The sequence below is a fragment of the Eublepharis macularius genome, chromosome 7 (genome assembly GCF_028583425.1).
Source record: "Eublepharis macularius isolate TG4126 chromosome 7, MPM_Emac_v1.0, whole genome shotgun sequence".
Lineage (NCBI taxonomy): Eukaryota > Metazoa > Chordata > Lepidosauria > Squamata > Eublepharidae > Eublepharis > Eublepharis macularius.
The window spans coordinates 144,391,264-144,413,866 of record NC_072796.1 but is presented as its reverse complement, the minus strand read 5'-3'; the positions used below and the strand labels follow the sequence as shown (position 1 = coordinate 144,413,866).

Here is a 22,603-nt window from a genome sequence, read left to right as displayed (position 1 = left end):
CTGCACGTAAGACCACCCAGTGAACAACAGCTACAGGTAAGTGCAACCTTGTTTTCATTGTTGTGGCTTCTGTGCAGCCCCACATGGTAGATCAGTGAGCTGACTTACCCTGGAAGAGGGTATAAAGCTCTTCAGCTGACGAGACTCTTCCAGACTGCACTGCTGGTTGCTGCTTCTTGCCTGGAGTCAGCATCGGCGTCAGAATGCTTAAGGAATGTGGACGGGGTCGACCAGGTGGCGGCTGCACACAAATCAGCCAGAGAATACCTCGCTTGCAGGTGGATGGGCACGGGCTAGGCCCTTGGGGAGTGGGCTTGAATGTGCAGCGGGCAGGCATGGCCGCACTGTTTGTAACCAGTCTATCCATTTGGAAAGAGTTTGAGGAGAGATTTTCTGAACAATTTTCTTCCCTTTAAACGAGACAAGAAGGGCAAGGTCCCTTTGAGAAGCAGCTGTCCTGTCTAAATAAAAACCCAAGGTGTGTTTAACATCCAGTGTGCGTAAACGTCTTTCTGAAGCATCTTGAGGCATCGGGAAGAAGACAGGGGTCCTGGTTCAGGTAGAATGCAGACCCAACTTTCAGGAGAAAGGCAAGACCGGGTTGGAGAACAACCTTAGCCAAAAACATTTTTATAAAAGAGGGTCTGATCTGAGGGCGTGCCATTTTCTCACCCTTCTTGCTGATGTTGTGGCCGCTAGAAGGGCTGCTTTGGCTAACAGGCAGTTATGGGTTTGAAGGGCTTAAGCAGAACAGATGTGAGCCCCAGGGAGGGGCTCCGCCGTGGGCCTGACCTTGAGGCAGCAGCGGGTAACCCAGCTAGGCCTCTAAGGAAGGACTTGCGTTCTGGTGAGGTTCAGCAAGATTTCCCATTTAGAGTGTCTTGAGGGGTGGAAATGGCCACCCGGTGGACCTTAATGGAAGAGTGAGCTAAACCTTGATCTTCTAGCTGAACTAAATAATGTAAAACGGAAGATAAAAACAAGTGGTAGGATTTAAGCCCAAAGAGAAAATCTGTTCCATTTAGCCAGGAATGGCCAAAAGAATCTTTTTGACTGGGGAGGAAAATGACAGTCCAGGGGTGAGACGAGCCAGGCTGTGAGTTGCACAGAATCCAGGCCGCCTTGTCCTGAAGAAGGCCTGGAACTAGGAGCAATTGGTAGGTTCTGCCATGAGCCATTTGAAAGAGTGGCAAACTAGGTTTGCCTTGGCCAGGGTGGCGCAATTAGAATGACCGAGGAATCATTTTGCTGAGAGTTACAGTCGTAAGAGGCAGAGTGGGAAAGGCATAGAGGTGGTTGCCGGACCAAGGAATCTGCAAGGCGTCCCCAAGGGAGGATTCCCCTTTCCCTCCTCTTGAGCAGTATAGTGTACATTTCTTGTTGAGTTGTGTGGCTAAGAGGTCTATGGAAGGTGTGCCCCATGCAGAAAAAATAGGGCCTAGGAACCTCATAGGAACGAACCATTCATAATTCTGGGTAATGGAACAATTCAGGGCAGGTAGGCTTGATGTTAGACAGCCCATTCCCATATGGGGGGGGGGCGCTCCCAGCAGAAGGCCCCCTCCCTGCCTGTTTAAGTCATGCACGGCAGTGGCATTGTCCGTGTGTGTGTCGGCACATTTTTGCCTTGCGCAGGGCATATGCAGGACCTTAAGGCACACCTTATGGCTCTGAGCTCCAGAAGGCTGATAGGGAGTAATGACTCCCGGGGAGGCCAGACACTTTTTTGCTTGAGTGGTCCCCCCCCGCAAAAAAAACAGGGTGACCACGAGTGGCTTCTGTTTGTCGCTCCACCATGTCAGAGATCTGTGGATATACCTTGGAATGGATTCTGGAGGGGAGGGTGGAAGACTCTGACGGGCCAGTTTCGGAGGCAGTTTTGAAGTCTCAGCCTGGCAAAAGGAACTCTCAGAGTTGGGGAGGCCACAAAACCGGGAACCTCGCGGGGGCCTTTGTATTCGCTTTGCACTCTGGGACCGGCATGGGAGCACTCTGTTTAGGGTAAGGAGCAGCTTTGCCATTCTCTCCTGAGTAGGAAAGGCCGTCGGATGGGCCTTTGTCCCACAGTAGGAACGTGTTTTTGAAGAGAGCCTTCAAAGCCACGGAGCCAGAAGCCACCGTTAACATTCAGAAGAGGATCCGAGGAGCAGAGAGAGGGAGACCCCCTCCTCCTTCAGCGGTGGCAAAAGGAGGACGGGGAGGGGGCACCGCTCACCTGCCCTTTTATCGGCGAGCCTGTGGGAAAAAGCGCGTGAAAAGACCGGGCGAGCATCTCGTGCCTCTAGTGGCTTTAGAGTATCCGCAGCTGGCCTGTGGGAGGGCACAGAAACCACGACGATGAACAAGATTTCTTCGAACACAGCAGAAGACTGGGAGGGGCAACGTTCTTGGACCCAAGATGAGCAAGTGGTGAAATCCAAACGGGAGGATGTGCACTGAAGAAGCTGGACAGACAGCGCGCCCCTCCCTCCCTCCCAGATCTCTCTGCACGGGGATGCCCCTCCCTGGGGAAACTGCAGCACCTCTCAACAGCTCCAAGCCTTCCCCCCCACCCCCCACCCCTCAAGGAATCTCAGCTGCAGGGAGATCCCAAGAGGACTCAGCCGGCAACGGGAAGCCCCCTTCCCTGGAACAGCCGCACAAGTGAGGGGCTCCTGCTTAGCCCCCCCGGGAGAGGGCTGCCACCGTTCTTGGCAAAAAGGCTCCGTGTGGCAGCCCCTGGCCTGCTCATGAGAGCCATACAGCTGGCCCCGAAGGAACCGCCGCCCTCAGAATGAGGGAGGAACATTTGCCTCCAGCCTCAGGAGTGCTCTGGTGCAAAGGCCCCCCCCCCCCATCCTGGCAGGCCTTGCACATAACACCTCTCCAGGGAGACCCGGGTTCAAATCCTAATTCTGCAATGGTGCTTTCTGGGTGACTGGGGGACGGCCACTCACTTGCAGCCTGACCTACCTCACAGTGCTGGTGCGAAGATAGAAGGGCAGGTATCACGGCCTCTACCTGAGCGCCCTGGAAGAAGGGCTGCCTAAAAACGCACCCCGTGTGGCAGCTGCCCCCAAAGTCCCACCCGTCTCCAGGGCTCCAAAGCGATCCCAGGGATTCTGCCCAGCAGCCAGCCCCCGAGACTGGCCAGCCAAACGGAGCCCTGGAGCTCCAGAGGGGGCAGGGGGTAGCCGCCCGAGTGGGAAAAGGGAAAGCAGACACATTCCCCTCGCCCCCCCCCCACGACAAATATTTCACTACTCTCGTCAGGTATCTTGGGGGGGACGACACGACACACAGCTCAGCAGGCAGAAACCCTGCAGGCCTTGGAGTGTTGCCAGGCAAAAGCCCTGCCTTGGCGTAGGAAAAGGAGGGCACCAATGCTGCCCCTCAATCCATCTGGAATGGGACGGGACACACAGCCCGCCTCTGGATGCAGGCAGCGTCCTGGCCTCCCAGCAGGCCCCCGACCCCCCCTCACCTTCCTCCTCCTTCATTTTCTTCAAGTCTTCTTCTCCAACCAGGGACACCCGCTTGGGGGGCTTCTCTGCAGGCTGCTGTTTCAACTCCACCTCAAAATACTTCTGCCGTTCACGGAAGGATCTCTGTTCGGGGCTGTGCGAGCCTCCCGGCGAGGGCACCTACATACAGCAGCGGCGGCAGCAGCGGCACAGCTACCTTGCTTGATCTGCCCCCCTCCCTCCCCCTCCACAGCACCAGCAGGATGCACAGTCCAGGTGCCTGCCGGCAAGACCCTCCCAACCAGGACTCACCTCTGACGGGGCCTGGGGTGGCTTCTCTGGAACTTTCTGGCTTTGCAACTCCTGCAGGGTGGAAAGGGAGACAAACCCCGGTGCCTGCAGAAATCTTTGGGTTTTCTGCCAAACATCCACACCCCAAAGCCATCCTTGGCTCACCTCCAGCTCCAGAAGCGGGTGCGAAACTGGAACAGCCGCAAAGGCCTTGTATGCCTGCTTGGTGCTGATGGAGCTCTCCTCTGGCGATGGAGGAGCAGGGGGCTGCGGGAGAGGCAAAGTGCTGTCAAGGCACTGAGGTCGACCGGGCAGGGAGAAGGGGGGGGGGACTGAGGGAGCCAGCTCCAGATAGCTGTCCTCTGCCTGGGGGGTGGGGAGGGGGGGCAACCGCTGCAAGCAAGTACAGCCCCCCGCCCCTACACTCGGGATTTTGCTCAGAATGCTCCTCCCCCCCCCCCATATGCCGTGCTGCTCGGGCAGACTTGGGCGGGGAAGCCACGGGGCAGGCAGAGGGAGGCCTGTGCGGCCACTTACAGAGGTGTGGGTGCTGGAGCAGGGCTCAGGCTGCTGGAACGGATTGGGGCTGCCCCTTCCCCTGGAGGAGTCTGGGGCTGGCCGTGCCCGGGAGAGAGGCTGGATGGTCCCTGGCTTAGTCTGTCAGTTAGTGAGGGGGAAACAGAAAGAGAGAGGCCGGTGCTGCGAAGGGCAGAGCAGCCAGACTGGGAGGCTGTCCCCAGGCCTACCGGGGGGGGGGGGCTCAAGGCCAGCCCCACCAGACAGCCACAGGTGGCTTGCAAGGGACTCACCGACTGGCTCTCGTGATGGGTGGGGGTGCAGCGGAGGGCAGCCTGCAAGTCAAAGGAGCATCCAGTCAGCAGGGCCCCCGGGGGGCAGGCCTGAGCCACGTGCCCCACTCTCACCCGCGGGGTCTGCCGCCCCTCCTGAAAGAACAAGCTCTTGCCATCTAGCATGGAGCTGAGCCCCGGATATTCCCACCCCCCTCCCTCCCTCTCCTTAGTCCACAAGTCCCTCAGCCCCCACAGTGCTTCAGCTAGCAGCTTTCCAGCCCAAAGCGGTCCAAAAGACCAATCCAGAAGCTCACAGCAGTGGCAAAGGGTGAAATGCAGAAGCAGCAGCGCGCAATGTGTGTGGGGGGGGGGAGACAGAGTTCCCCCCTCAAAGCACAGAACTCAGCAGCCCCCCCGCCCTCTACAAGCAGAGATGGAGCGTGGCACAGCACACCCGGGCACTTACAAAGCGGGTTTCTCTGCCCACCAGGTGAGCAGGCCGAGGGGCTGCAGGAGGCTGAGGAGAGGCAGTGCCGGAGAGAGAACCAGAGACACACAGAGAGGCTGACTGACCACAGCAGGAAAGGCAGAGACAAACCTGCCCCCCACCCGCCACTGCCCCACTCCCAAACACAGCATGGCTCACTTGCTGAGTTCCAGGAGAGTACGGAGAATCTCGCCGGGCGGCACCCGAGTCGGTCTCCCCCGCCAGGGCCTGAAAAGCAAAGCAAGGAGGCTGCTTACCAACCCCCCTGGAGAACAGTACCCACTCTGACGAGGGAACCCCTTGCACACTCCCTGGAGAACAGCAGCTCCCAGTGGGGCAGACGGGTCACATGCAGTGCTGGCACACAAAGCAGCCTGATGCCCAGATTGCCCACCTTTGCTCCTGCCTAAGACTGGGGCTTCTGGCATGCCAAGCAGACGAGCCACCAGTGGGCTTAGGTGCTCTACCCCCTCCTCTGAATACTGGCCAAGTCCCAGCAGCCCACACAGCTGGCGGCCCCCTCCCCACGGTGGCCCCCTTGAAGCCATCTGGCAGGGCCTGTGTGTGCCAGCGGCCAGGGAAAGCCCGGCTCGAAACACCTTATTCTCCCCTGCAAGTCTGTGTTGGTGTTCCCAGCGCTCTTCTTTTCAAAAAGAGAAAAGCTGCTCATTTCTACAAGGAACTCTATGCAAGGACAGAAGGGACAGAATTCAACTTCACATGGAACTTCTTCAGCTTCCATTTGTTTTTAAAAAGCAAGTTTCTAGTCCAAACATGTATGCTTGATAGTGCGCTCAGAAGATCTCAGAAGCCACAGAGCAGTGGCTGAAGAAGATCCCTGTCGCTTAGGAATGGGGATCCACAGATTCCCAGACTTCCGTGCTTCTCCCTCCCCTCTGGCAGACACAGAACACTTTCCAAGCCGCAGGAATCGGCTTCCAACCACCTGTGAGCTCCCCCCCCCCGCCCCCCCTCAAGCCCTAGGAAATGAAGTTGGGGGCATGTCCTCCGCAATGCCTGCGGAAAGGTTTGCAGAGTTCCTGGCCCGCCCCACGGCATGCACAGCAGCAACTGGCACACACGCAGGCAACGCAGAGGAAAAGACTCAAGGCCCAAGCGTAAGGAAACCCGGCCCCAGGGCAGCCCAGCTTCCCCTCCTCCCCCCCCCCCCCACGGGCACCCTCAGGCCCGCTCAGGCCCACGGCGCCAGGCCCACCGCATCACAGGCATGCAGCACCACCACACGCAGCAGGCGCAGCCGCTTGCCTTGGCGTAGAGGCTGGTCTTCAGGACTCCGCCCTGGCCATAGCCAAGGGGAGGGCCGCCCAAGCACGCCTTCCCGGTGGCTTTGCCCTGGCGATTAGCCACCACAAAGGGGTTGGCGCTGAAGGGGATGGGCTGAGAGTCCACCAAACTCTGCTCCTCCTGTCCCTGGGCATGCTCCTTGCCAGGCTGCCCCGTGAGAGAAGCCCCGCCGGCCCAGACGGCTACGCTGCTCATCCAGCCCGAGTTCGAGGCAGGGGTGGGGTGGGTGACACACGTCTCTGGCACAGGGAGCACCTGGGAGTCCCTTTCCATTTCACAAGTTGAGGGAAGCTGGGGAGGAGGAGGAGGAGGAGGAGGAGGCTGAAGTCAGGAGGCCAGGGCCGCTGCCCAGAGAAGGGGCCTGGCTGCCTGGGGCAAAGACGCACACCTCCGGTGGGGGCTGGAAACTAAGCTGTTCCCCACCGAGCAAGGACAAACACCCACAGCCCAGGGAGAGCTCCACGGCCAAGTTCTCATGGGCAAGCATAAGGGCCCCACCCTGAGGCCCACCCTGACTGGCAGGTGAGACCCACGTGCGGTTCTAGGCAGGAGTCAGGCCTTACGAGGCGGCCGTGGGCACAGGGCACAGAGAGCCGATGGCCCCCGGATGAGCTGCTGGGAGGACCCCTCTTAAGCCCAGCACCACCCCAGCCCCTGCAGCCCTGGTCAGGATCCATCCCTTGCCCTGAGCCACAGACATCACCCCAAAGGCCTGGAAAGCACGGAGTGTGGGGCAGAGAAGGATCGCCAGCACCAGCTGCCCTCGGCAGTTGGTGCCAAAGCTTGGCACACGGAAAGTGCCTCGGGGTTCATTCGGATTCAGTGGCCATTAACAGAACGCCAGAAAAACATTCAGCCCACCTGACACAGGTAGCAGGAAAGAACAGAGACCACCACCCACTGGGACAAAATCCCAGAGGAGGGTCGGGAAAGGGGGCGGCTCTGCCCTGCTCGTCACGGGGCCCACGGGAGAGGCCCCGCAAGGCTGCGCAGGACGCGATCTGGGGGCCCGAGCAGTCCGGCTCAGAGGATCCGGGGACGCCCCCCTGCCTCCCCTTCTCGGGGGGGGTGGGGGGTCTCCTCATCCCCTTCATGCCCGTCAGCTTGCAGGTCCCTCGAGTGATGAAGCAGGAACTAAAACCAACCCTCAGGAGAACCAGCTCCCACCCCCAGCCCCCTCCTCCAGCCCACGACTGCTCCTCTTACCTGCCCGTGTGCCAGGGACAAAGCTCAGCCAGTGCCAGGCCGGAGGGAGGAGGAAGAGGCTCCCCGCAGCAGACAAAGGGAGGCTCTGCGCCCCAGCCCACCCACCCCCGCCCCAGCCAGGACAGAAATAGCCAGCCTGGGCAGGCTTCCAACTCAGGCCTCAGCACCAAGATCATGTTTCCAGACACACCCTCCCCAGCAATCCCCTCCGCCCCCTCCCCACCCCCAGGAAAGGGAGGCAGCCCCCAAGATCCCTGGCACCCCCCCCCCCCGAGTCCTTGGTCCCGCTGGGTTCTCTCTCTCTCTGGGTTTCCCAGAAGGGCGAAAAGGCGTGTGCAGAGGTAGCAAACCTCGGGACCCCAGAGCCACACCAGGGAGGGCCTCGGCTTCTAGGCCCGCTGGTTGGCCACTGGGCAAGGCAGGGTGCTGGACGAGCGAGACCCTCACTAGCGTCACCCAGCACGGCTCTTCTGATGCCCAGAGAGAGGCGGCACTCCAGATGCCCGGGGGGGGGGGGAGATGCCAAGGGGCTTGCCCACCAGCCTCCGGATCCTCTTTGTTTGCCAGCCTCTTCCTCAGCACGGCCGCTTGGCCTTTCTCTGGGCTGCGCAAGGGCCCCCCGAGGGACTACACAGCCACCACGCTCAGAAAGGGCAGAGGGGAGAAGAGCAGCTCCATTTATAGACACTAGCAGTGCCTCACGCTCCAGCCCAACAGCTGCTCTGATCCTGCCCTCCAGGAATCCCCCGAGGCCTCTGTGGAACAAGACCGACCCCCCCCGCCCCCCCGGCCAACACTTCCTGGAGCAGAGGCTGAGCTGGCGCCGCTCTGCCCCTCACCACCAGCCCCAGGGGAAGGCCAGCCGGAAGAGCCTTCCTTCCACGCACACCCAATGAGCCCTGGCTAGCTGGCAGGGCAGAGGAAAGAGCCTCCCTCCCAGCGCCAGGAAAAGACTGCCCCCCCTCCCCCCCACCACATGGCCCCTTCCACTTACACTGCGGGTGGCTTTTGGGAGGCCGCTGCTGGGCAGCGCTGCCAGGGTGCGGTAATCCAACTGCAAGGGTCCTGCGCTGACGTCCTGGGGAAGGAAAGCAATGCAGAATGGGGAGGCCCGCAGCAGCCTGGCCAGGCCACGCCCCACCCTGCCCACCTTGTCCCCCCTGTCCCATCCGTTTACTGCCCCCACCCCTCCGGCCTCACCTCTGCTGCTTCCGCCAGCAGCTGCGCAGCCGTCTCCCGCTCCCTGCGCATCCGCTCCTTCCCGGCAACAGGCAGAATCAGGGCCGCACAAGCAAAGAGAGAACGAAAGGGGTCAAAGACCGGGGGGGTCAGCGGGGACAGGAGAAAGGAGCAGGAAGCCCCCAGCCGTGACCAGGGTAGGAGGAAGGAGGGGCGCAGCAGGATGCCCCCCCCCGAGGCAGAGCGTGGAGATGAGCCACGGGGGGGGGGACGGGACGCACGGCGGAGCAGCTGGCAGGAGGGACCACTGAGGAGAGGGCCCAGCCAGGCAGCACTTCTCCATCAACGCCACGTGCCTAGCCCCTTTGTCTTACAATCGCCAAAGCAACAAGAAGGTGACAGAAATCAGCTCATTTTAGAAAGCCCAAGAAAGCCTCAGCCCAAGAAAGCAAACGGTACTGCAAGCCACCTGAGCAGCCGGGGACCACTGGTGGTAGCTCAGCTTTCTCCGGGAAAGGCCACCAGCTGGAGCGGCAGCCGATGTGAGCAAGAGGCCTCCTCAAGCTCAGGTTACACGGGTGTGTGTGCGTGCAGTGCTGTGGCAGGGCACAAGCCCGACGGGGGAAATTCGTCCTCCAGGTTGCAATGGCACCCAGGGGTTCTAAAGGGACTCAAATGTGGAGCTGTTGCTCCAGTAACCAGCATATATCACTTGTCACTAAAAGCAGCTACTGTACCAGAGGACTGGGAAGTACACTGATTTTTTTTAAAGGGTCTGGAGGGGAACCAGGAAATACAGACCAGATAGCTTAACATCTGTCTGTCCCTGGCAAATTAGTAAAACTGTAGTCAAAGATAAAATTGTTAGGCACTCAGAAGAACAAAGATTGCGGAGGGGAAATTGGCATGGTGTCTCCAAAGGGGATTCCTGCCTCACAACCTTTTGGAGTTCTTTGAGAAACTAAACAAGTACGTTGAGAGCGGTGGCCCAGCAGACATTCTACACTCGAACTTTCCAAAGGCTTTTGACGGGAGTGCCTCTCCAAGACTCCTGGGCAAGCTCAGTCAGCGGACAAGGGGATAGATGCCTCTTGGATTAAAAAGTGGTTAAACGAGAGGAAGCAAAGCACAGGACTGCATGGGCAGGTCTTACAGTGGAGAAGAGGGAGCAGCGGGTCCCACAAGGATCAAGTCCTGGGGCCGCTGCTATTTCATTTGCTCATGAATTATCCGGGATTGGGGCCCAGCAGTGTAGCAGCCAGATCTGCAGATGACACCAGATTAAAGGCAAACCCCCATGCTGGGGACTATTAGGCAAGGGGCTGACAATAAAAAAGCGCGTATTACACAATGCCCCTGTTCAGATCTATGGGCTGGCCTCGTTGGTGTTCTTGTCACCGTATCTCAAAAAGCACACCGCAGAAGACGGCAAGCGAGATGACTGGGGGGGGGGGGGTGTTGGAGCTCCTCTCCTACGAAGAAAGGCTGGGGAGTTTTCAAAAAAGAGGACCAAGGGGGCGGGGCGGGGGGGGGGGACACAACAGATGTTTACACAATTGTGCAAGAGATAGACAGAATGGAGAGAAAGAAGTTTTTCTCCTACTCCCAAAATACTAGAGCCTGGGGGCTTCCAGTGAAGTCGATGGGGTGGGGGGGTAGATTCAAGGCAGACAAAAGGAAAGACCTCTTTACTCAACAAGTGATTAAAATATGGAATTGGCTGCCAGTGCATGCAGTGAGAGCCACCTGCACAGGCTTTAAAAGAGCAACGGCCTGATTCGTGGAGGAGAGCCTGTCAGTGGCTACTAGCCACGGAGACTCAGGGGAGCCTCCAAATGCAGAGAAGCCAGCCCCCCCCCCAAACCAGCGTGTGGGGGCACCCTGAGGGGCCCACCTGGGCCTCAGCCCTCTTGTTTGGCCCTCCAGGGCAGCTGATGAGCGGCTCCTCTTGAGCAGGCAGAGCAGACAGTTCAGCCATAGGGGGACAAAGGGCCTGACTCCAAAGAGAAGCAACTCATCTGCAGGCACCACCCAAACGGGGGAGAAAGGCAAGGGCCCTGCGAAAGGGGAGGACTGCAGGCGAGGTCCACGGCAGGCAGCCCACAGAGAGAGAGTCCATGGCAGGGGAAGGGGCCGAATCCAGCAGCGCAAGTTTCCCGCACGGGAAGACCAGAGGGACGTGCTGATGCTGCCTCCAGACAGGGGAGGAAACTGGTTCTTGGTGTCTGCTGGGCGTGGGGGGAGGGAGGACTGCACCTCTCGCACAAGTCGCAGGAGCGAGCTTGGGCGGAATCCGGATTTGGAGAGAGGGAACAGCCGCCTCCCCTCGCCTCCCCTCTGCTCTGAGCTCAGGGCCCTTTCCAGAAGGCAAAACCAGGCAGCCCACAAAGCAGCCACCAGCCTTTCATTTGGAAACTAGGGAGCGAGGCCCCACCTGGAGGGACCGAAAGGGTGACCAGAACCACCTCCTTTGCACCCAGGGACTGGGGGCCAGGCAGCCCCCACCCGTCACCCTCCCGAACTTCCACTGGGCCAGTGACGGCCTGATTTTCTCCCTAGACCCAACAGGGACACAAAGTGACTAACCACAACCACCCTGGAAGGCGGGTCGGGCGGCATGTGTGTGGGGCCATCCCGCAGTCAGCCCACAAGCTCGCAAGGCACAGCGGGGATGCTATCCCCGGTCTTCCAGGTCCCCGTCCGACACCCTCACCATTCCACCAAGCTGCCCAGCACTCCCAGGCAAGATGGCAGGTGCCCCCAAGCAGACACGGAGCACAGAAAGCCAAGCCAAGCAAGTGCAAGCTTGCAGGAGCGGACGTCAGCATGATCTCAAGGACTCTCGGCAAAAATAACAGTTTGGCCCTTTGGGGCTAATCCAGCCCAGGCATTTCTGCAGCATGCCAAGTGAGACTCTCCGCTGCTCAGCAGAGTCCAGGCTCCTCTGCCTTTCTTCCAAGGCAGAGGCGCAGAAGGCAGCTTGTGGCCAAGAGGCCAGCCCCATCAGAAGCCAAAGGCAGGAGCCAACCCCTTCCATTCTCTCCTTCGTCATAGATCCAGAGGAGTTAGCCGTGTTAGTCTGTAGTAGCAAAATGGCAAAGAGTCCAGTAGCACCTTTAAGAATAACCAACTTTACTGTAGCATAAGCTTTCGAGAGCCACAGTTCTCTTCGTCAGATGCGTGGAGGGTAAGAATATATATAGGCGGGGAGGGGAGGGGGGAGTAGATGCAAATCTATTGCTTCTGACAACGAGATCAGTGCTCATCCTCCAACGGGATATATGCCCTCATGTGCCAACAATGTCTATCTGCTCTGTATGCTGGAGAAACCAGCCAACCTCTGTGCAAAGAATAAATGGACACAAATCTGACATCAAAAATGGCAACATCCAGTGGGAGAACACTTCAGTCTACCAGGACATTCCATCAAGGACTTAAAGGTCACCGTAGTTCAACAGAAACCTTTCAAAAACAGAATCTAAAGGGGAAGCTGCTGAACTGGAATTCATATGTAAATTTGACTCAGTCAGACTTGGATTGAATAGAGACTCTGGATGGTTATCTCATTACCAGAAGCAACAGATTTGCACCCTCTCCCCCCTCCCCTCACCACCTATATATCTCTCTGGCCAGTTTCTTCTTACCCTCCATGCATCTGACGAAGAGAACTCTGGTTCTCGAAAGTGTATGCAGCAATAAAGTTGGTTAGTCTTAAAAGGTGCTACTGGACTCTTTACTATTTTATAACTACAGACTAACATGGCTAACTCCACTGGATCTATGACAGTAAAGTTGGTTAGTCTTAAAGGTGCTACTGGACTCTTTGCCATTCTCTCCTTGTAACTTAAAGGTGGTAAGAGCAGGAAATAGATCCAGAGGAGTTAGCCATGTTAGTCTGTAGTTGCAAAATAGTAAAAAGTCCAGTAGCACCTTTAAGACTAACCAAATTTATTGAGGCATAAGCTTCTGAGAACCAGTTAGTCTTAAAGGTGCTACTGGATTTTTACTAAGAGCTGGAAAAAATGTACAGGCGGGTCTGTGGGTGGCTTGGCCAGCAGTCCTTTACTAAAAGGAGATCTTTGGACAGGGAAAGGAAGCATGATTTCACCTTATTTTGCCCTTGAGCATTCTTGCTGCCTAGTCAATGCTTGCTGAAATTCTGGAGTTGCACAACTAGCCCCTTCCCTTCCCTTCCAAATCAAGCTCAGAACTATGCAAGCAGACACCTGAGGGGATGACTGCAGGCCGCTCCAGAAGCTTTTCTACACACGAAAAGGGCTTTGGTTAGCAAACTCAGGCTGTGAAAGCCAAAGGGTCCCTCTTAAAGTATTTGGAGGGCTGTCACACAGAGGATGGAGCAGAGTTGCTTTCTACTGCCCCAGCCGGTTGGAACAGAAACAGTGGGTTAAAACTAAGGCAAAAGAGTTTTTGGTGAAACATTAGGCAGAACTTCCTGGCTTCCTCGGGAGGTGCTGGGCTCTCCTCCTTCCTTGGAGGTATTCAAGAAGAGGCTAGACTGCCACCTGACAGCAGTGATGATCCACTGACTTGAACTGAATGTATGCACATCAGGAGAGGGAGGGCACGGGGGGGGGGGGGGATGAGCTGGCGCTCGGTTCTTGTGGCCCTTTCTTATGAGCCCAGGGTAATGCCGATCGCCACTTTGGGGTCAGGAAGGAATTTTCCTCCAGGCTGGATTTGCTGGGGCTCCTGGAGGTTTTCTTCTGGGCACAGAGCAGGAGCCACTGGGGGAGGAAAGCGGGGGGGGGGGGGGAGACATAGCTGTGAATTTCCTGAACTGTGCAGGGGATTGATCTAGATGACACTTGGGCTCCCTTCCAACTCTTTTTCTCTTTCTCCCTGATCACAGGAAGTGAAGTCTGATGCACAGCTGGCTCCTGCTTCTGTGACAGAACAAAGCCTTAGGGATGCCTAAAATGCGCCAGGCCTGTTACATGATAGACAAGACTGCTGGCCCTGATGGCGAAGAATCAGAGAATCAGAGAGCTGGAAGGGGCCATACAGACCATCTAGTCCAACCCCCCCTGCCCAGCGCAGGATCAGCCTAAAGCATCCCTGACCAATATTCGTCCAGCCTCTTCTTGAAAACTGCCAGTGAGGGGGAGCTCACCACCTCCCGAGGCGGCTGATTCCACTTTTGAACTACTCTGACCGTGAAAAAGTTCTTCCTAATATCCAGCCGGTACCTTTGTGCATGTAGTTTTAGCCCATTGCTTCGAGTCCTGTCCTCTGCTGCCAACTGGAACAGCTCCTTGCCCTCCTCCAAATGACAGCCTTTCAAATATTTAAAGAGAGCAATCACGTCCCCCCCGCTCAACCTCCTCTTCTCCAAGCTGAACATTCCCAAGGCCCTCGGCCTTTCCTCGCAGGGCTCAGTCTCCAGACCCCTGATCGTCCTCGCCGCTCTCTCACTGCTGTTCTGGCTGCTGCCAGCCAGAACAGAGATGGCGCTGGGCTCAAGAGACAATGCAGGAGCCGCTTCACAGTCAATAAAAACACCCCGAGATCCCCGCTGCCGACCCAACGCTCACTCCCAGAATAGGTCAGTTTCCCCTCATCTCTGCAACAGAGGGAGGAGAGGGACATCTTATTTGAAGGGCTTGCAGCCAAGTGGCTTAGCCTGTGGACCTGCTGGGCCACCCCATCCAGGAGCACCTGCAGGTCTCTCAGTAGGGTGGGGGAACGTCCCTTCCTTTCTGGACTACTCAGCCACTTTCCCCCCCCCCCCCCCGGAGCAAACAAGCATGCTCGCTCCTGGCAGGCACAAGACTGGCTAAGAGAGGCCCAAGGCATGCAAAGAGGAGGGGGAACCTGGAGGCAAGGGGAGCAACAGGGCAAGCAAAGCACACAGAGCAGAAGGTCCCACCCCAAACGCCTCTCCCAGCCTCCTCCGAACAGGGCTCCAGCCCAGCCAAGAAGCCAGGCCTGAACAGGGGCACAGCGAGGGCGGGGGGGGGGGCACAGCTTGCAGGGAACAGAGGCTCCTCCAGAACCTTTGGGTGGGGTAGCACAGTTGGTGGAGGGAGGGAGAGAGGGAGAGGGCACAGAGAGTCTCACCACTGCCTCCATCTCTTCCCTCTCCCACTGGGTCGTTTCCCTCACCATCTCCATCTCCTGGGGACAAAGGAAGGGGTCAGAGCCCAGCCTTGCCAGACTTCTCAGGGAGGAACAAGGGCTGCAGGGAGGCCTCGGTGTGGGAAAGGGGGAGGGCAGCCCCGCCAGAAAGAAAGGTGCCCCCTCCCTCTTGCGAGCCAGGCCCTCTCCTGGCAGGACAGCCCTGGTACCTTCTGAAGGAGGTCCAGTTCTTCCGGACTGAGGTCCCGATCGATGGAGGAAATGCTTTCCAAGCTGTTCTTGCGGCCCATGCCCGCTGCAAAAGGGTTGGCAATGATCCCTGGAGACGTCTGCAAGAAGAAGGCAACTGTGCTTGTGGCAAGAAGCCCCGGCCCCCGGCTGCGAGACAATCCCCAGGAACCTGCACCCCCAGCCCACAAGGTTCCCCTTGGGGTCTGGCAGAAAAGCACTGACACGGAACTTGCTTCCCCCACAGGCGAAGCCGCTGGCCCCTCACGACTCACCTCAAGGGCAGCCACAGCCTTGGGGTCAAAGCCATCACAGACAAGCACCAGGAGCACATCACTGGCAGAGCGCAGGATCTGGACCGCTTCGGCATGGCTCATGCCCAGCAGGCTCTGATGGTTCACTTCTAGGATGCGCTTGCCCACCTTCAGACGGCCGTCACGGGCCGCAGCACCGGCAGAGCTGACCTACAGGGCGCCGGATACCCCGGCCGGAAGCAGCGATGCCTCAGGTCTGGCAGAGCAGAAAGAGGCCACTCCCCAAAGCCACGCAGTGCTCCCCGGACCCACCCGGGAGGCATGCCCCGCCCCCCAAGCACAGCAGCCTACTTTCCGCATTGTTCTGCCAATGGGGTCATGACTCAGTAAAGAGCCCCCCCCCCCCCGGACCCAAGCCAGTGGTGCTCTGGGGACCTGAAACTGAAGGGGCCTTGGGCCCCAAGTCACGCCTCACGGTGGCCTTCCTGAGAGCAGGAACAGTTAAGGTGGCCTCTAGGACCCCTCCCCAATTTGACATTCATTTATTTATATAGGGAATTTAGATGCTGCCTCTCCAGTTCTGCTTGAGGCAAAACAAGCCCTTCGACAGGAATTCACTGAATGCACATGCCTCCTTCTTTCTTCATGCAACAGAAGGGAAGCAAACACGGAATAAGGACCAGACCTCCAGGGATGGCGGTCACGTGGGACCTGCCTCTGCTGGGATCTCCTCTTCTTCCTGTGCCGGGAGGAAAATGTCTCCTTCCTGCCCACAACCAGCTCACTTATTTCTCAAAATGAAAGCCACAACAGATTCTACGCGGAATGGCAAGGCCTGCTTACCTTCCCAAGCCCAGCCGTGCTCGCTGGAATCAGCACTGAAACGCTGCCCACCCCAACCCACAACCACGTCGCAAATCCAGTGTGGGTCGATGGCTCCCTTTGCCTCACGGCCAAGGCTTTTGCTGAAGAGGCCACGAGGGCTGGCAGGGAGAGGGAAGCAGTGGAAGCAGAGGGCGCCCTTTGGTACCTTGGAGATAAAGATGCCCTCATCTGTCGGGTCAAAGGGGTTTCCCGCGTGGCCCTTGGCACCACCGCGGATGCTGATCCCGAGCTTCTCCCCAGGCCTCTTCTCAATGCAGATCTCCTGCCGATGCAGAGAAAATGGAGAGGCTGAGCAGACCGAGAGATCCAGCCCCCTTTTCTACTCAATCCCTCCGTCTCTTGGCAAAAGCGGCCACCAACGTCATTCCCAGCCACCCCAAATTTTGAACTTGGCACCTTCAAGGCACTAATATATGCAGAAAGCTCGAAGAAGGGCCTCTGTCTCTGGAGGTGGATTGGAGGTGCAGGCAGCAGCTGCTCGGATCATGCCTGGCTTTGGGAGAGCAAGAGGAAATCGGGGCAGGAAAAGCTGCCCATGCAAAGCTTCCTCTTCCCCAGGTTCTCTCCTCTCCCCAAGTTTGTTGTTAACGGACAGTTAGCAAGCTCCACCATTCTTCTGAGTTGTAAATAAAGCAGAAAGCAAAGCTCTCTCCGGGGCAGGGATCCAGACCTTTTCCGTAGGAAGCTCTCGGACAAGAGACAAGCTTGCAGCAGCCAGAACCGCCTGAGGGTGGGGAGGGAAGGATGCTGGGCAGGGCAGGGCAGGGAGGGCCTGCTGGAGAGTGGGCAGCCCTTCCCTGGGCGACAGCAACCCATTGGTTGCATTTGGAGGGAGGGGGGAGGCAGAAGAGAGGCCCACACCCCTCTTCACCCTGGCTGGGTCTTACCTGTAGACCCCGGCAGCAAAACAGGGCATGGGGCTGGTAGTTGAGTTGGCGGCGGGGGCGGGGGGGGCACAAGGAACAAAATGATGACGAGGTCCTCCAGAAAAAGGACTCCAGGGTGAGGGGTCTCCCAGTTCCATGTCACAGGAGGTGCCGAACCACTCTCCTGGCAGTGTCCTCCCTCCCGTCATGCACAGGGAGATTTATTTTATTGTATCGTATTTGTATTCTGCCCTCCCCGCAAGCAGGCTCAGGGCAGACAGGAAGGGCCCAGCCACGCCTACCTCCATCCCGGGTGGGGGTGGATCTCGCCTGACCACCAGCCTCAGCTGCTGAGTGTTGGAGAGCAGGCCAGTCACAGCCTCCTGGTGTGTAGCGTGGCGCAGGTCGATGCTGTTCACCTCCAGGATCCTGTCGCCCACACGCAGCCCACTGCGGGACGCCAGCCCCCGGGGGATGACCTACAGAGACAGCGTTGGAACGAGACCACGAGGGGCGGTCATGGGGCAAGCAGAAGGTCCCCAAATATGCAGGAATTCTGCGTAAGTGCAGAACAGCGCCAACCCGGGCGTTCTGCTGCTCTCCAGGGAAGAACATGGCGACCGAAGATGGGGGCTCCAGGGCTTCAATGCACTTGCCCAAGGCGGGTAGCAGGAGCAGGAGGATGCCAATCTATTCCAGTTGCCAGTTCCAGAGGTTCCAGCAGCCTGGCCCCCCCACTCCCCCTGCGAGCAGCTTCCCTCTTCCTCCTTTACCTTGGAAATGAAGACGCCAGGCTCCTGGACGCCAAAGGGATGGCTGGAGTGGTCACTGCCCCCGACAATGCTGAGCCCAAGGGGGCCCCCAGCTTTGACCAGGCACACCTCCTGCACAGACAAAAGGAACGCAGGGCTGGGTGTGCGAGCACAAAGGGAGACCGCGCCGGGCTCTGGGAAGGGATGCCCGGAGCAAACATGGAGGAACAGGTGGGGAACGTTTTGGAGGACCCTATGGGGGCCTGCGAAATTCAGGTAGAGAAGCAAATACTGTGGCAGGAACCTATTAATGGAGCATACTTAGAAAGTTGCCTGTTTCCCTGGCAGACGGGGAACCCGCAGAAGGTTCTGGGATAGGGAGGCAACGGGCCATCCATTGGCAAGGAAGCAGGAGGGGATGCTGAAATGTACCAAGTACTCACAGGTCACAGGACAACTGTAGCACTGAGAGATCTCTCTCTGTCTTTTGGTGCTACACCTCTGAAGATGCCAGTCACAGCTGCTGGCGAAACGTCAGGAACAACAATGCCAAGACCACGGCAATACAGCCCGGAAAACCCACAACCACCGTCACAGGTCATTGGCCAGATCAGAGCGCCCCCCCCCCCGGGGCCTACATTGGCAGGGGGTCTCCCAGGTCAGAGCCGCAAATGGCTGCAGTCTCCCCAGGGGAGGGGAAAGCCCCCTTTGTCCGAGAAAGGAGGCACCGCACAAGGCAGCACGTCTCTCCCCCCCCACCCCCGCACCCCCGCAGCCCCCCGCACAACACATGGGTCACCTACCTCCACGGGGTATTGGCTCTCCAGGGGCTGGGGCAGATGGCTGCTGCGGGACTCCTCAGGCGGGCTCTCCTGCTGGGTGGGAGGCGGTGGGGGGGAGTGCACGCGCACTCGCTGCCCCAGCGACAGGTCTCCCTCGCTGGGCGGAGCAGCAGCCTCCCCCCTCTCGACCAGCAGCGTGATGGCGGGCGAGGCGGTGGTAAGCAGCGCTACGGCCTGGTCATGCCTGGCTTCTGTCATGTCTACCCCATTGATCTAGAACGGTGCCAAGCCAGCGTCAGTGCCAGCCGAACAGCGGGGGCAGGGGCAGGGGCAGGGGCAGGGATGCGCGCACAGCCCCAGGACAAGGCAACCCGTCCTCCAAGGCCAGGCCTGGCCACTGGCGCAGAGGCAACCAAGAGCACCCAGCCTCGGGAGGTCCCTCTGCTCATCACGGGCCCGCGGCAATGGCACCAAAGGGTTCACAGCAGCCCTTGGCAAGACCTCCAGGGGGCTAGAGGCCTGGCCCGGGCTCCACCCCCCCACCCCCCATTCCACAGCCACAGCCGGCTGAGCCTTTGGGCGCAGGGACAGGGCAAGCACACCGTGGCGTGGGAAACAACGCCTCTCAGGAGGGCAGATGGCACTAAAGGAAAGCTTCCGGGCTCAGGCGGCCACACCCTGACCAAGAGCTCGACCCAGCCCCTTCCCTCGTGCCAAGGCTGCCCTGGCCCCAGAGAGGCCACCCGCATCAGGGAGAGCCAGAAGGCACGGTGTCCAGGCACGGAGCAAGAGGAAGTGAGAGAGGCAGGCAGACAGAAGCCAGCACTGACCAGTCCGTCTCGAGGCTTACGCAGGCCAGCAGCCACCCTTACGAGCTCTCGGTGAGGCTGCCAGGCAGAAACCCCCCACCAGCACAGACAGGAGAAGCAGCCCCTCCGGCAGCCAGCCAGCCAGCCAGCCAAGATTCATGAGCCAGAAGGGAAGGCAGGCGGAGCAGTGGAAACACTGGGGCGGGGGGGGGGGGGAAGCCTCCGAACCAAGGCTGTGCCGTGGAAGAGGGCCAGGGAGCATTCAGCAGCGCACTCGCACACCCTTGACAGACGACAACTGAGGAAATACCGCGAGCTCCGCCGGGCCCCCCACCTCCCCCCAATCTACAAATGGTTATAACTCAGCTCCACCTTCCCTGGGGTGGGAAACCAGAAGGGGGTCCCCCCCTCCCCCGAGCACATCAGCTGAAGGCTTAAACCTCCCAACTCCGGGCAGTGAGTGAGGCAGGGCAGAAGCACCACTCACGAGGCCCACCACCCCTCTGCATGCCAGGTGGCCAGCCCCCTCCCCACCCACCCCCGGTCACCTTCCGATCCTCCCCCAGGACCCAACTCACCAAGAGGACCCTATCTCCCACACACAGGGTGCCGTCCCGATGCGCTGCACCCCCTTCTGCGATCCGTGAAATAAAGATTCCCTGGGAGAACGAGGCAAGTTAGGCCACCTCCCCTGGAAAAAGGCCCTCCACTTCTGCCAAGCCTGCTTCCCCAAGCTGGTGCCCCTTCGACTCTCCTCCTCCCCAGAAGCCAACACCCAGCAGGGTCAGCAGCGAGCCCAGAATAAGCAGCCAGGCAGGGATTGAATGTCACCGGCCGCCTGTGCCAGTTCCCTGCTAAACCGCGCCCGCCCCCCCCCCCCCCCGAGTGCTGCCCTCTTGGCAAGCCCCAGCAGGACACGTCTGGCTCAGCAGCCTGCTGCTCACCGTGTCCCCCGGCCGGTACGGCGTGGAGCCCTTGCCCCCAGCAATGCTGAAGCCCAGCCCCCTTTCGTTCCTCATCAGGCAGGCGGAGAGGCGCTTCGTGGAGGCGGCTGCGTCAGGCTGCTCAGGGAAGGGCAGGCTCCCGCCCCGCCGCTCCCGGGGGCTGTAGTCATCTTCGGGCCGTAGGGGCGTCACAGTGATGGCATTCTCAGGCTCCACCATCCGCTCTCGCAGCACTGTCATGGAGACGGCGCTGCCCGAGCCACGCAGTGCTTCCACAGCCACATGATGCTCAGCGCACTGCAGCAAGACTCCGTTCACCTGGCCGGGCGGGGGGGGCAGGACACACCCTCAGGCCACCAGCTGAAGACGGCCACTGCACACTCGCACCAGCCCGGCCCCCCTGCACTGGCACCCTGCCCGCTGGAAGCTAGAAGGGAGTGCCTGGCCTCTGCAGGCCAGGGCAGCTGTAGCTGAACCCGCCCCACAGCACACGGCCGCCAAGAAACCAGCCCCCCTCTCCACGCCCTACAGCTGCAGCGCGGAAGGCAGGCAGGCAGGCAGGCAGCCCACCTGCGCAGAAGGGCAGCAGGCCAATGGCCCCAGCAGGGCTGCAACCTCTCCCTGGGCAGACGTTTCCCGAGCAAACCTCGAAGTAGAGGGGAACGGGGGTGTCGCGGGGAGGAGAGCCGGGGAAGGGAGGCACATCTGATCCACGGGTTCCCCCTGGGAGCAGAGCGACTCAAGGCCGAGAGCGGCAGGGCAAGACGCGAGGAGGGCAGGGCGGGGCAAGAGCGGGGCCGGGGGGGGGGGGCTTCCCATTCAGCCCACTGTTTCCAGCCCAAGAAGGGTTTTCGAAAGCAGCACTTCCCTTCTGTCCACCTGATTTGCTTTCCTTCCCACAACCCTGAAACTTGCCGACGCAGCCTGGCACAGAAGTGGGCCCCTCAAGTCTCAGGGCACCTCGCAAACATGCCCCACAGGTCAAGCCTGCGGAGACTCAGGGCCACGCGTCGATCTGCTGCCCAACAGACGAAGCCCCAGCCCCTCACAGTTGCAGGAAGGAGGAGCAAGAGAGAGGTGCTGAGGGCAGCTCAGAGGACCTCCCTCCCTGCAGCATTTCCCACCCTGCCCTGCCCTGCCCTGCCCAGTGGGCCAGGGCCTCTCACCTCCAGGAGCTTGTCTCCAACACGCACACCTGCCTGCGCAGCCGGCCCTTCCTCTGCCACGCGAGAAATAAAGATACCCTGAAAACAGAGCAAAGCAAAAAGAGAAGCCTGGGTCTTCCCTCCCCACTCCCAGAGCTACGCTGAGCTCAGCTCCAGGTTCTCTAGGGTTAGAAACACCCCCACCCCGGCCACGTGATCCTCCAGTCCCCCTGCAGTTACCTCATCGTCCCCCTTGTAGGGGGTGGAGCCTTTGCCCCCTGCGATGCTGATGCCTAGCCCCCCTGTCTGCCGCACAATGGTGAGAGTCAGCTGGAAGCAAAACGGGACAAGGTTACAGGCAGGAGAGACTGCAAGGGCAAATGGAGCCGTCTCTGCAGCTGGCAGGCCATGGGGACGCCGGGCTCCTGCCCAAGTGCCCATCGAGCACAGGCACACAACAGGTGTGCGCTGCCTGTGCCTGGGAGCAACGGGCTAATACACACCCCTCCCTCGGCAGCAGCCCCACTTTGGTGCACCACTCTCACTGTCACCACTGAAAGGGCTACTGGCATCACGGCTCACACCAGGCCCCAATCCACCGGGTAAGGCTCCGGCTCCGCCCGCCCCCACCCAAACAGGAAGAAGTATCATGGCATGTGGAGACCTCCCCCTCCCCCAGACGAGTCCAAGAAGTGGGACTCCTCCGTGAAGCACGCCCCCCTGCAGCCTGGCTGGGACGGAGCCTGAATCGCAGGCACCCCCAAAGGGGTCCAAAAGGACCCCAGCCAAGCCAACAGAAACGCCCTGTATTCTGGTACAGGGGCAGTCAGCATACTGGCACAAGGCACAAGGCGGGATGGTAGACGGAGCATTCCGAAGGGCACTTCCGTCAGCTTGTCCAGGCCCCTTGTCTGGTCTGGGTGGCTCCAATACGAGTCTCGGAGAGGACGGGCTCCTTTCAGTTTTTGCTGGAACATGGTCAGCACTTGAAGCCCTCCTAATGCTTGGAAAGCTCTGCCCACCTCCAGCACACCAAACAGCAGGGGGTCCCCCCCCCTCCGAGGGAGCAGAGGGTGAAGGCCGTGAGGGAGCAGCAGGTGGCAGGAAAAGCAGGGCGGGCAACAGAAGGGACCCCTCCGC

General features: G+C 59.5%; 1 protein-coding gene across 10 annotated transcripts in view; it reads right to left on the bottom strand.

Annotated features, from left to right (window-relative positions):
• SCRIB (scribble planar cell polarity protein) overlaps positions 1-22,603 on the bottom strand; it is an 85,124-nt gene that overhangs the window by 11,539 nt on the left and 50,982 nt on the right. For 4 of the 10 annotated variants that reach the window (XM_054984892.1, XM_054984896.1, XM_054984899.1 and 1 more), the window contains 21 exons: positions 21,704-21,793; positions 21,485-21,562; positions 20,319-20,636; positions 19,953-20,033; positions 18,587-18,838; positions 17,805-17,915; positions 17,334-17,510; positions 16,311-16,427; positions 15,302-15,490; positions 15,008-15,127; positions 14,781-14,837; positions 8,724-8,780; positions 8,518-8,601; positions 6,279-6,608; positions 5,172-5,240; positions 4,992-5,042; positions 4,544-4,585; positions 4,272-4,391; positions 3,900-4,001; positions 3,756-3,806; positions 3,464-3,623 (listed from right to left, as the gene is read on the bottom strand). In XM_054984892.1, coding sequence (XP_054840867.1) covers positions 3,464-3,623; positions 3,756-3,806; positions 3,900-4,001; positions 4,272-4,391; positions 4,544-4,585; positions 4,992-5,042; positions 5,172-5,240; positions 6,279-6,608; positions 8,518-8,601; positions 8,724-8,780; positions 14,781-14,837; positions 15,008-15,127; positions 15,302-15,490; positions 16,311-16,427; positions 17,334-17,510; positions 17,805-17,915; positions 18,587-18,838; positions 19,953-20,033; positions 20,319-20,636; positions 21,485-21,562; positions 21,704-21,793 — 2,656 coding nt within the window. The remainder of the gene's footprint in view (positions 1-3,463; positions 3,624-3,755; positions 3,807-3,899; positions 4,002-4,271; positions 4,392-4,543; positions 4,586-4,991; positions 5,043-5,171; positions 5,241-6,278; positions 6,609-8,517; positions 8,602-8,723; positions 8,781-14,780; positions 14,838-15,007; positions 15,128-15,301; positions 15,491-16,310; positions 16,428-17,333; positions 17,511-17,804; positions 17,916-18,586; positions 18,839-19,952; positions 20,034-20,318; positions 20,637-21,484; positions 21,563-21,703; positions 21,794-22,603) is intronic. The other 6 variants (XM_054984897.1, XM_054984893.1, XM_054984901.1 and 3 more) reach the window with 6 other exon arrangements.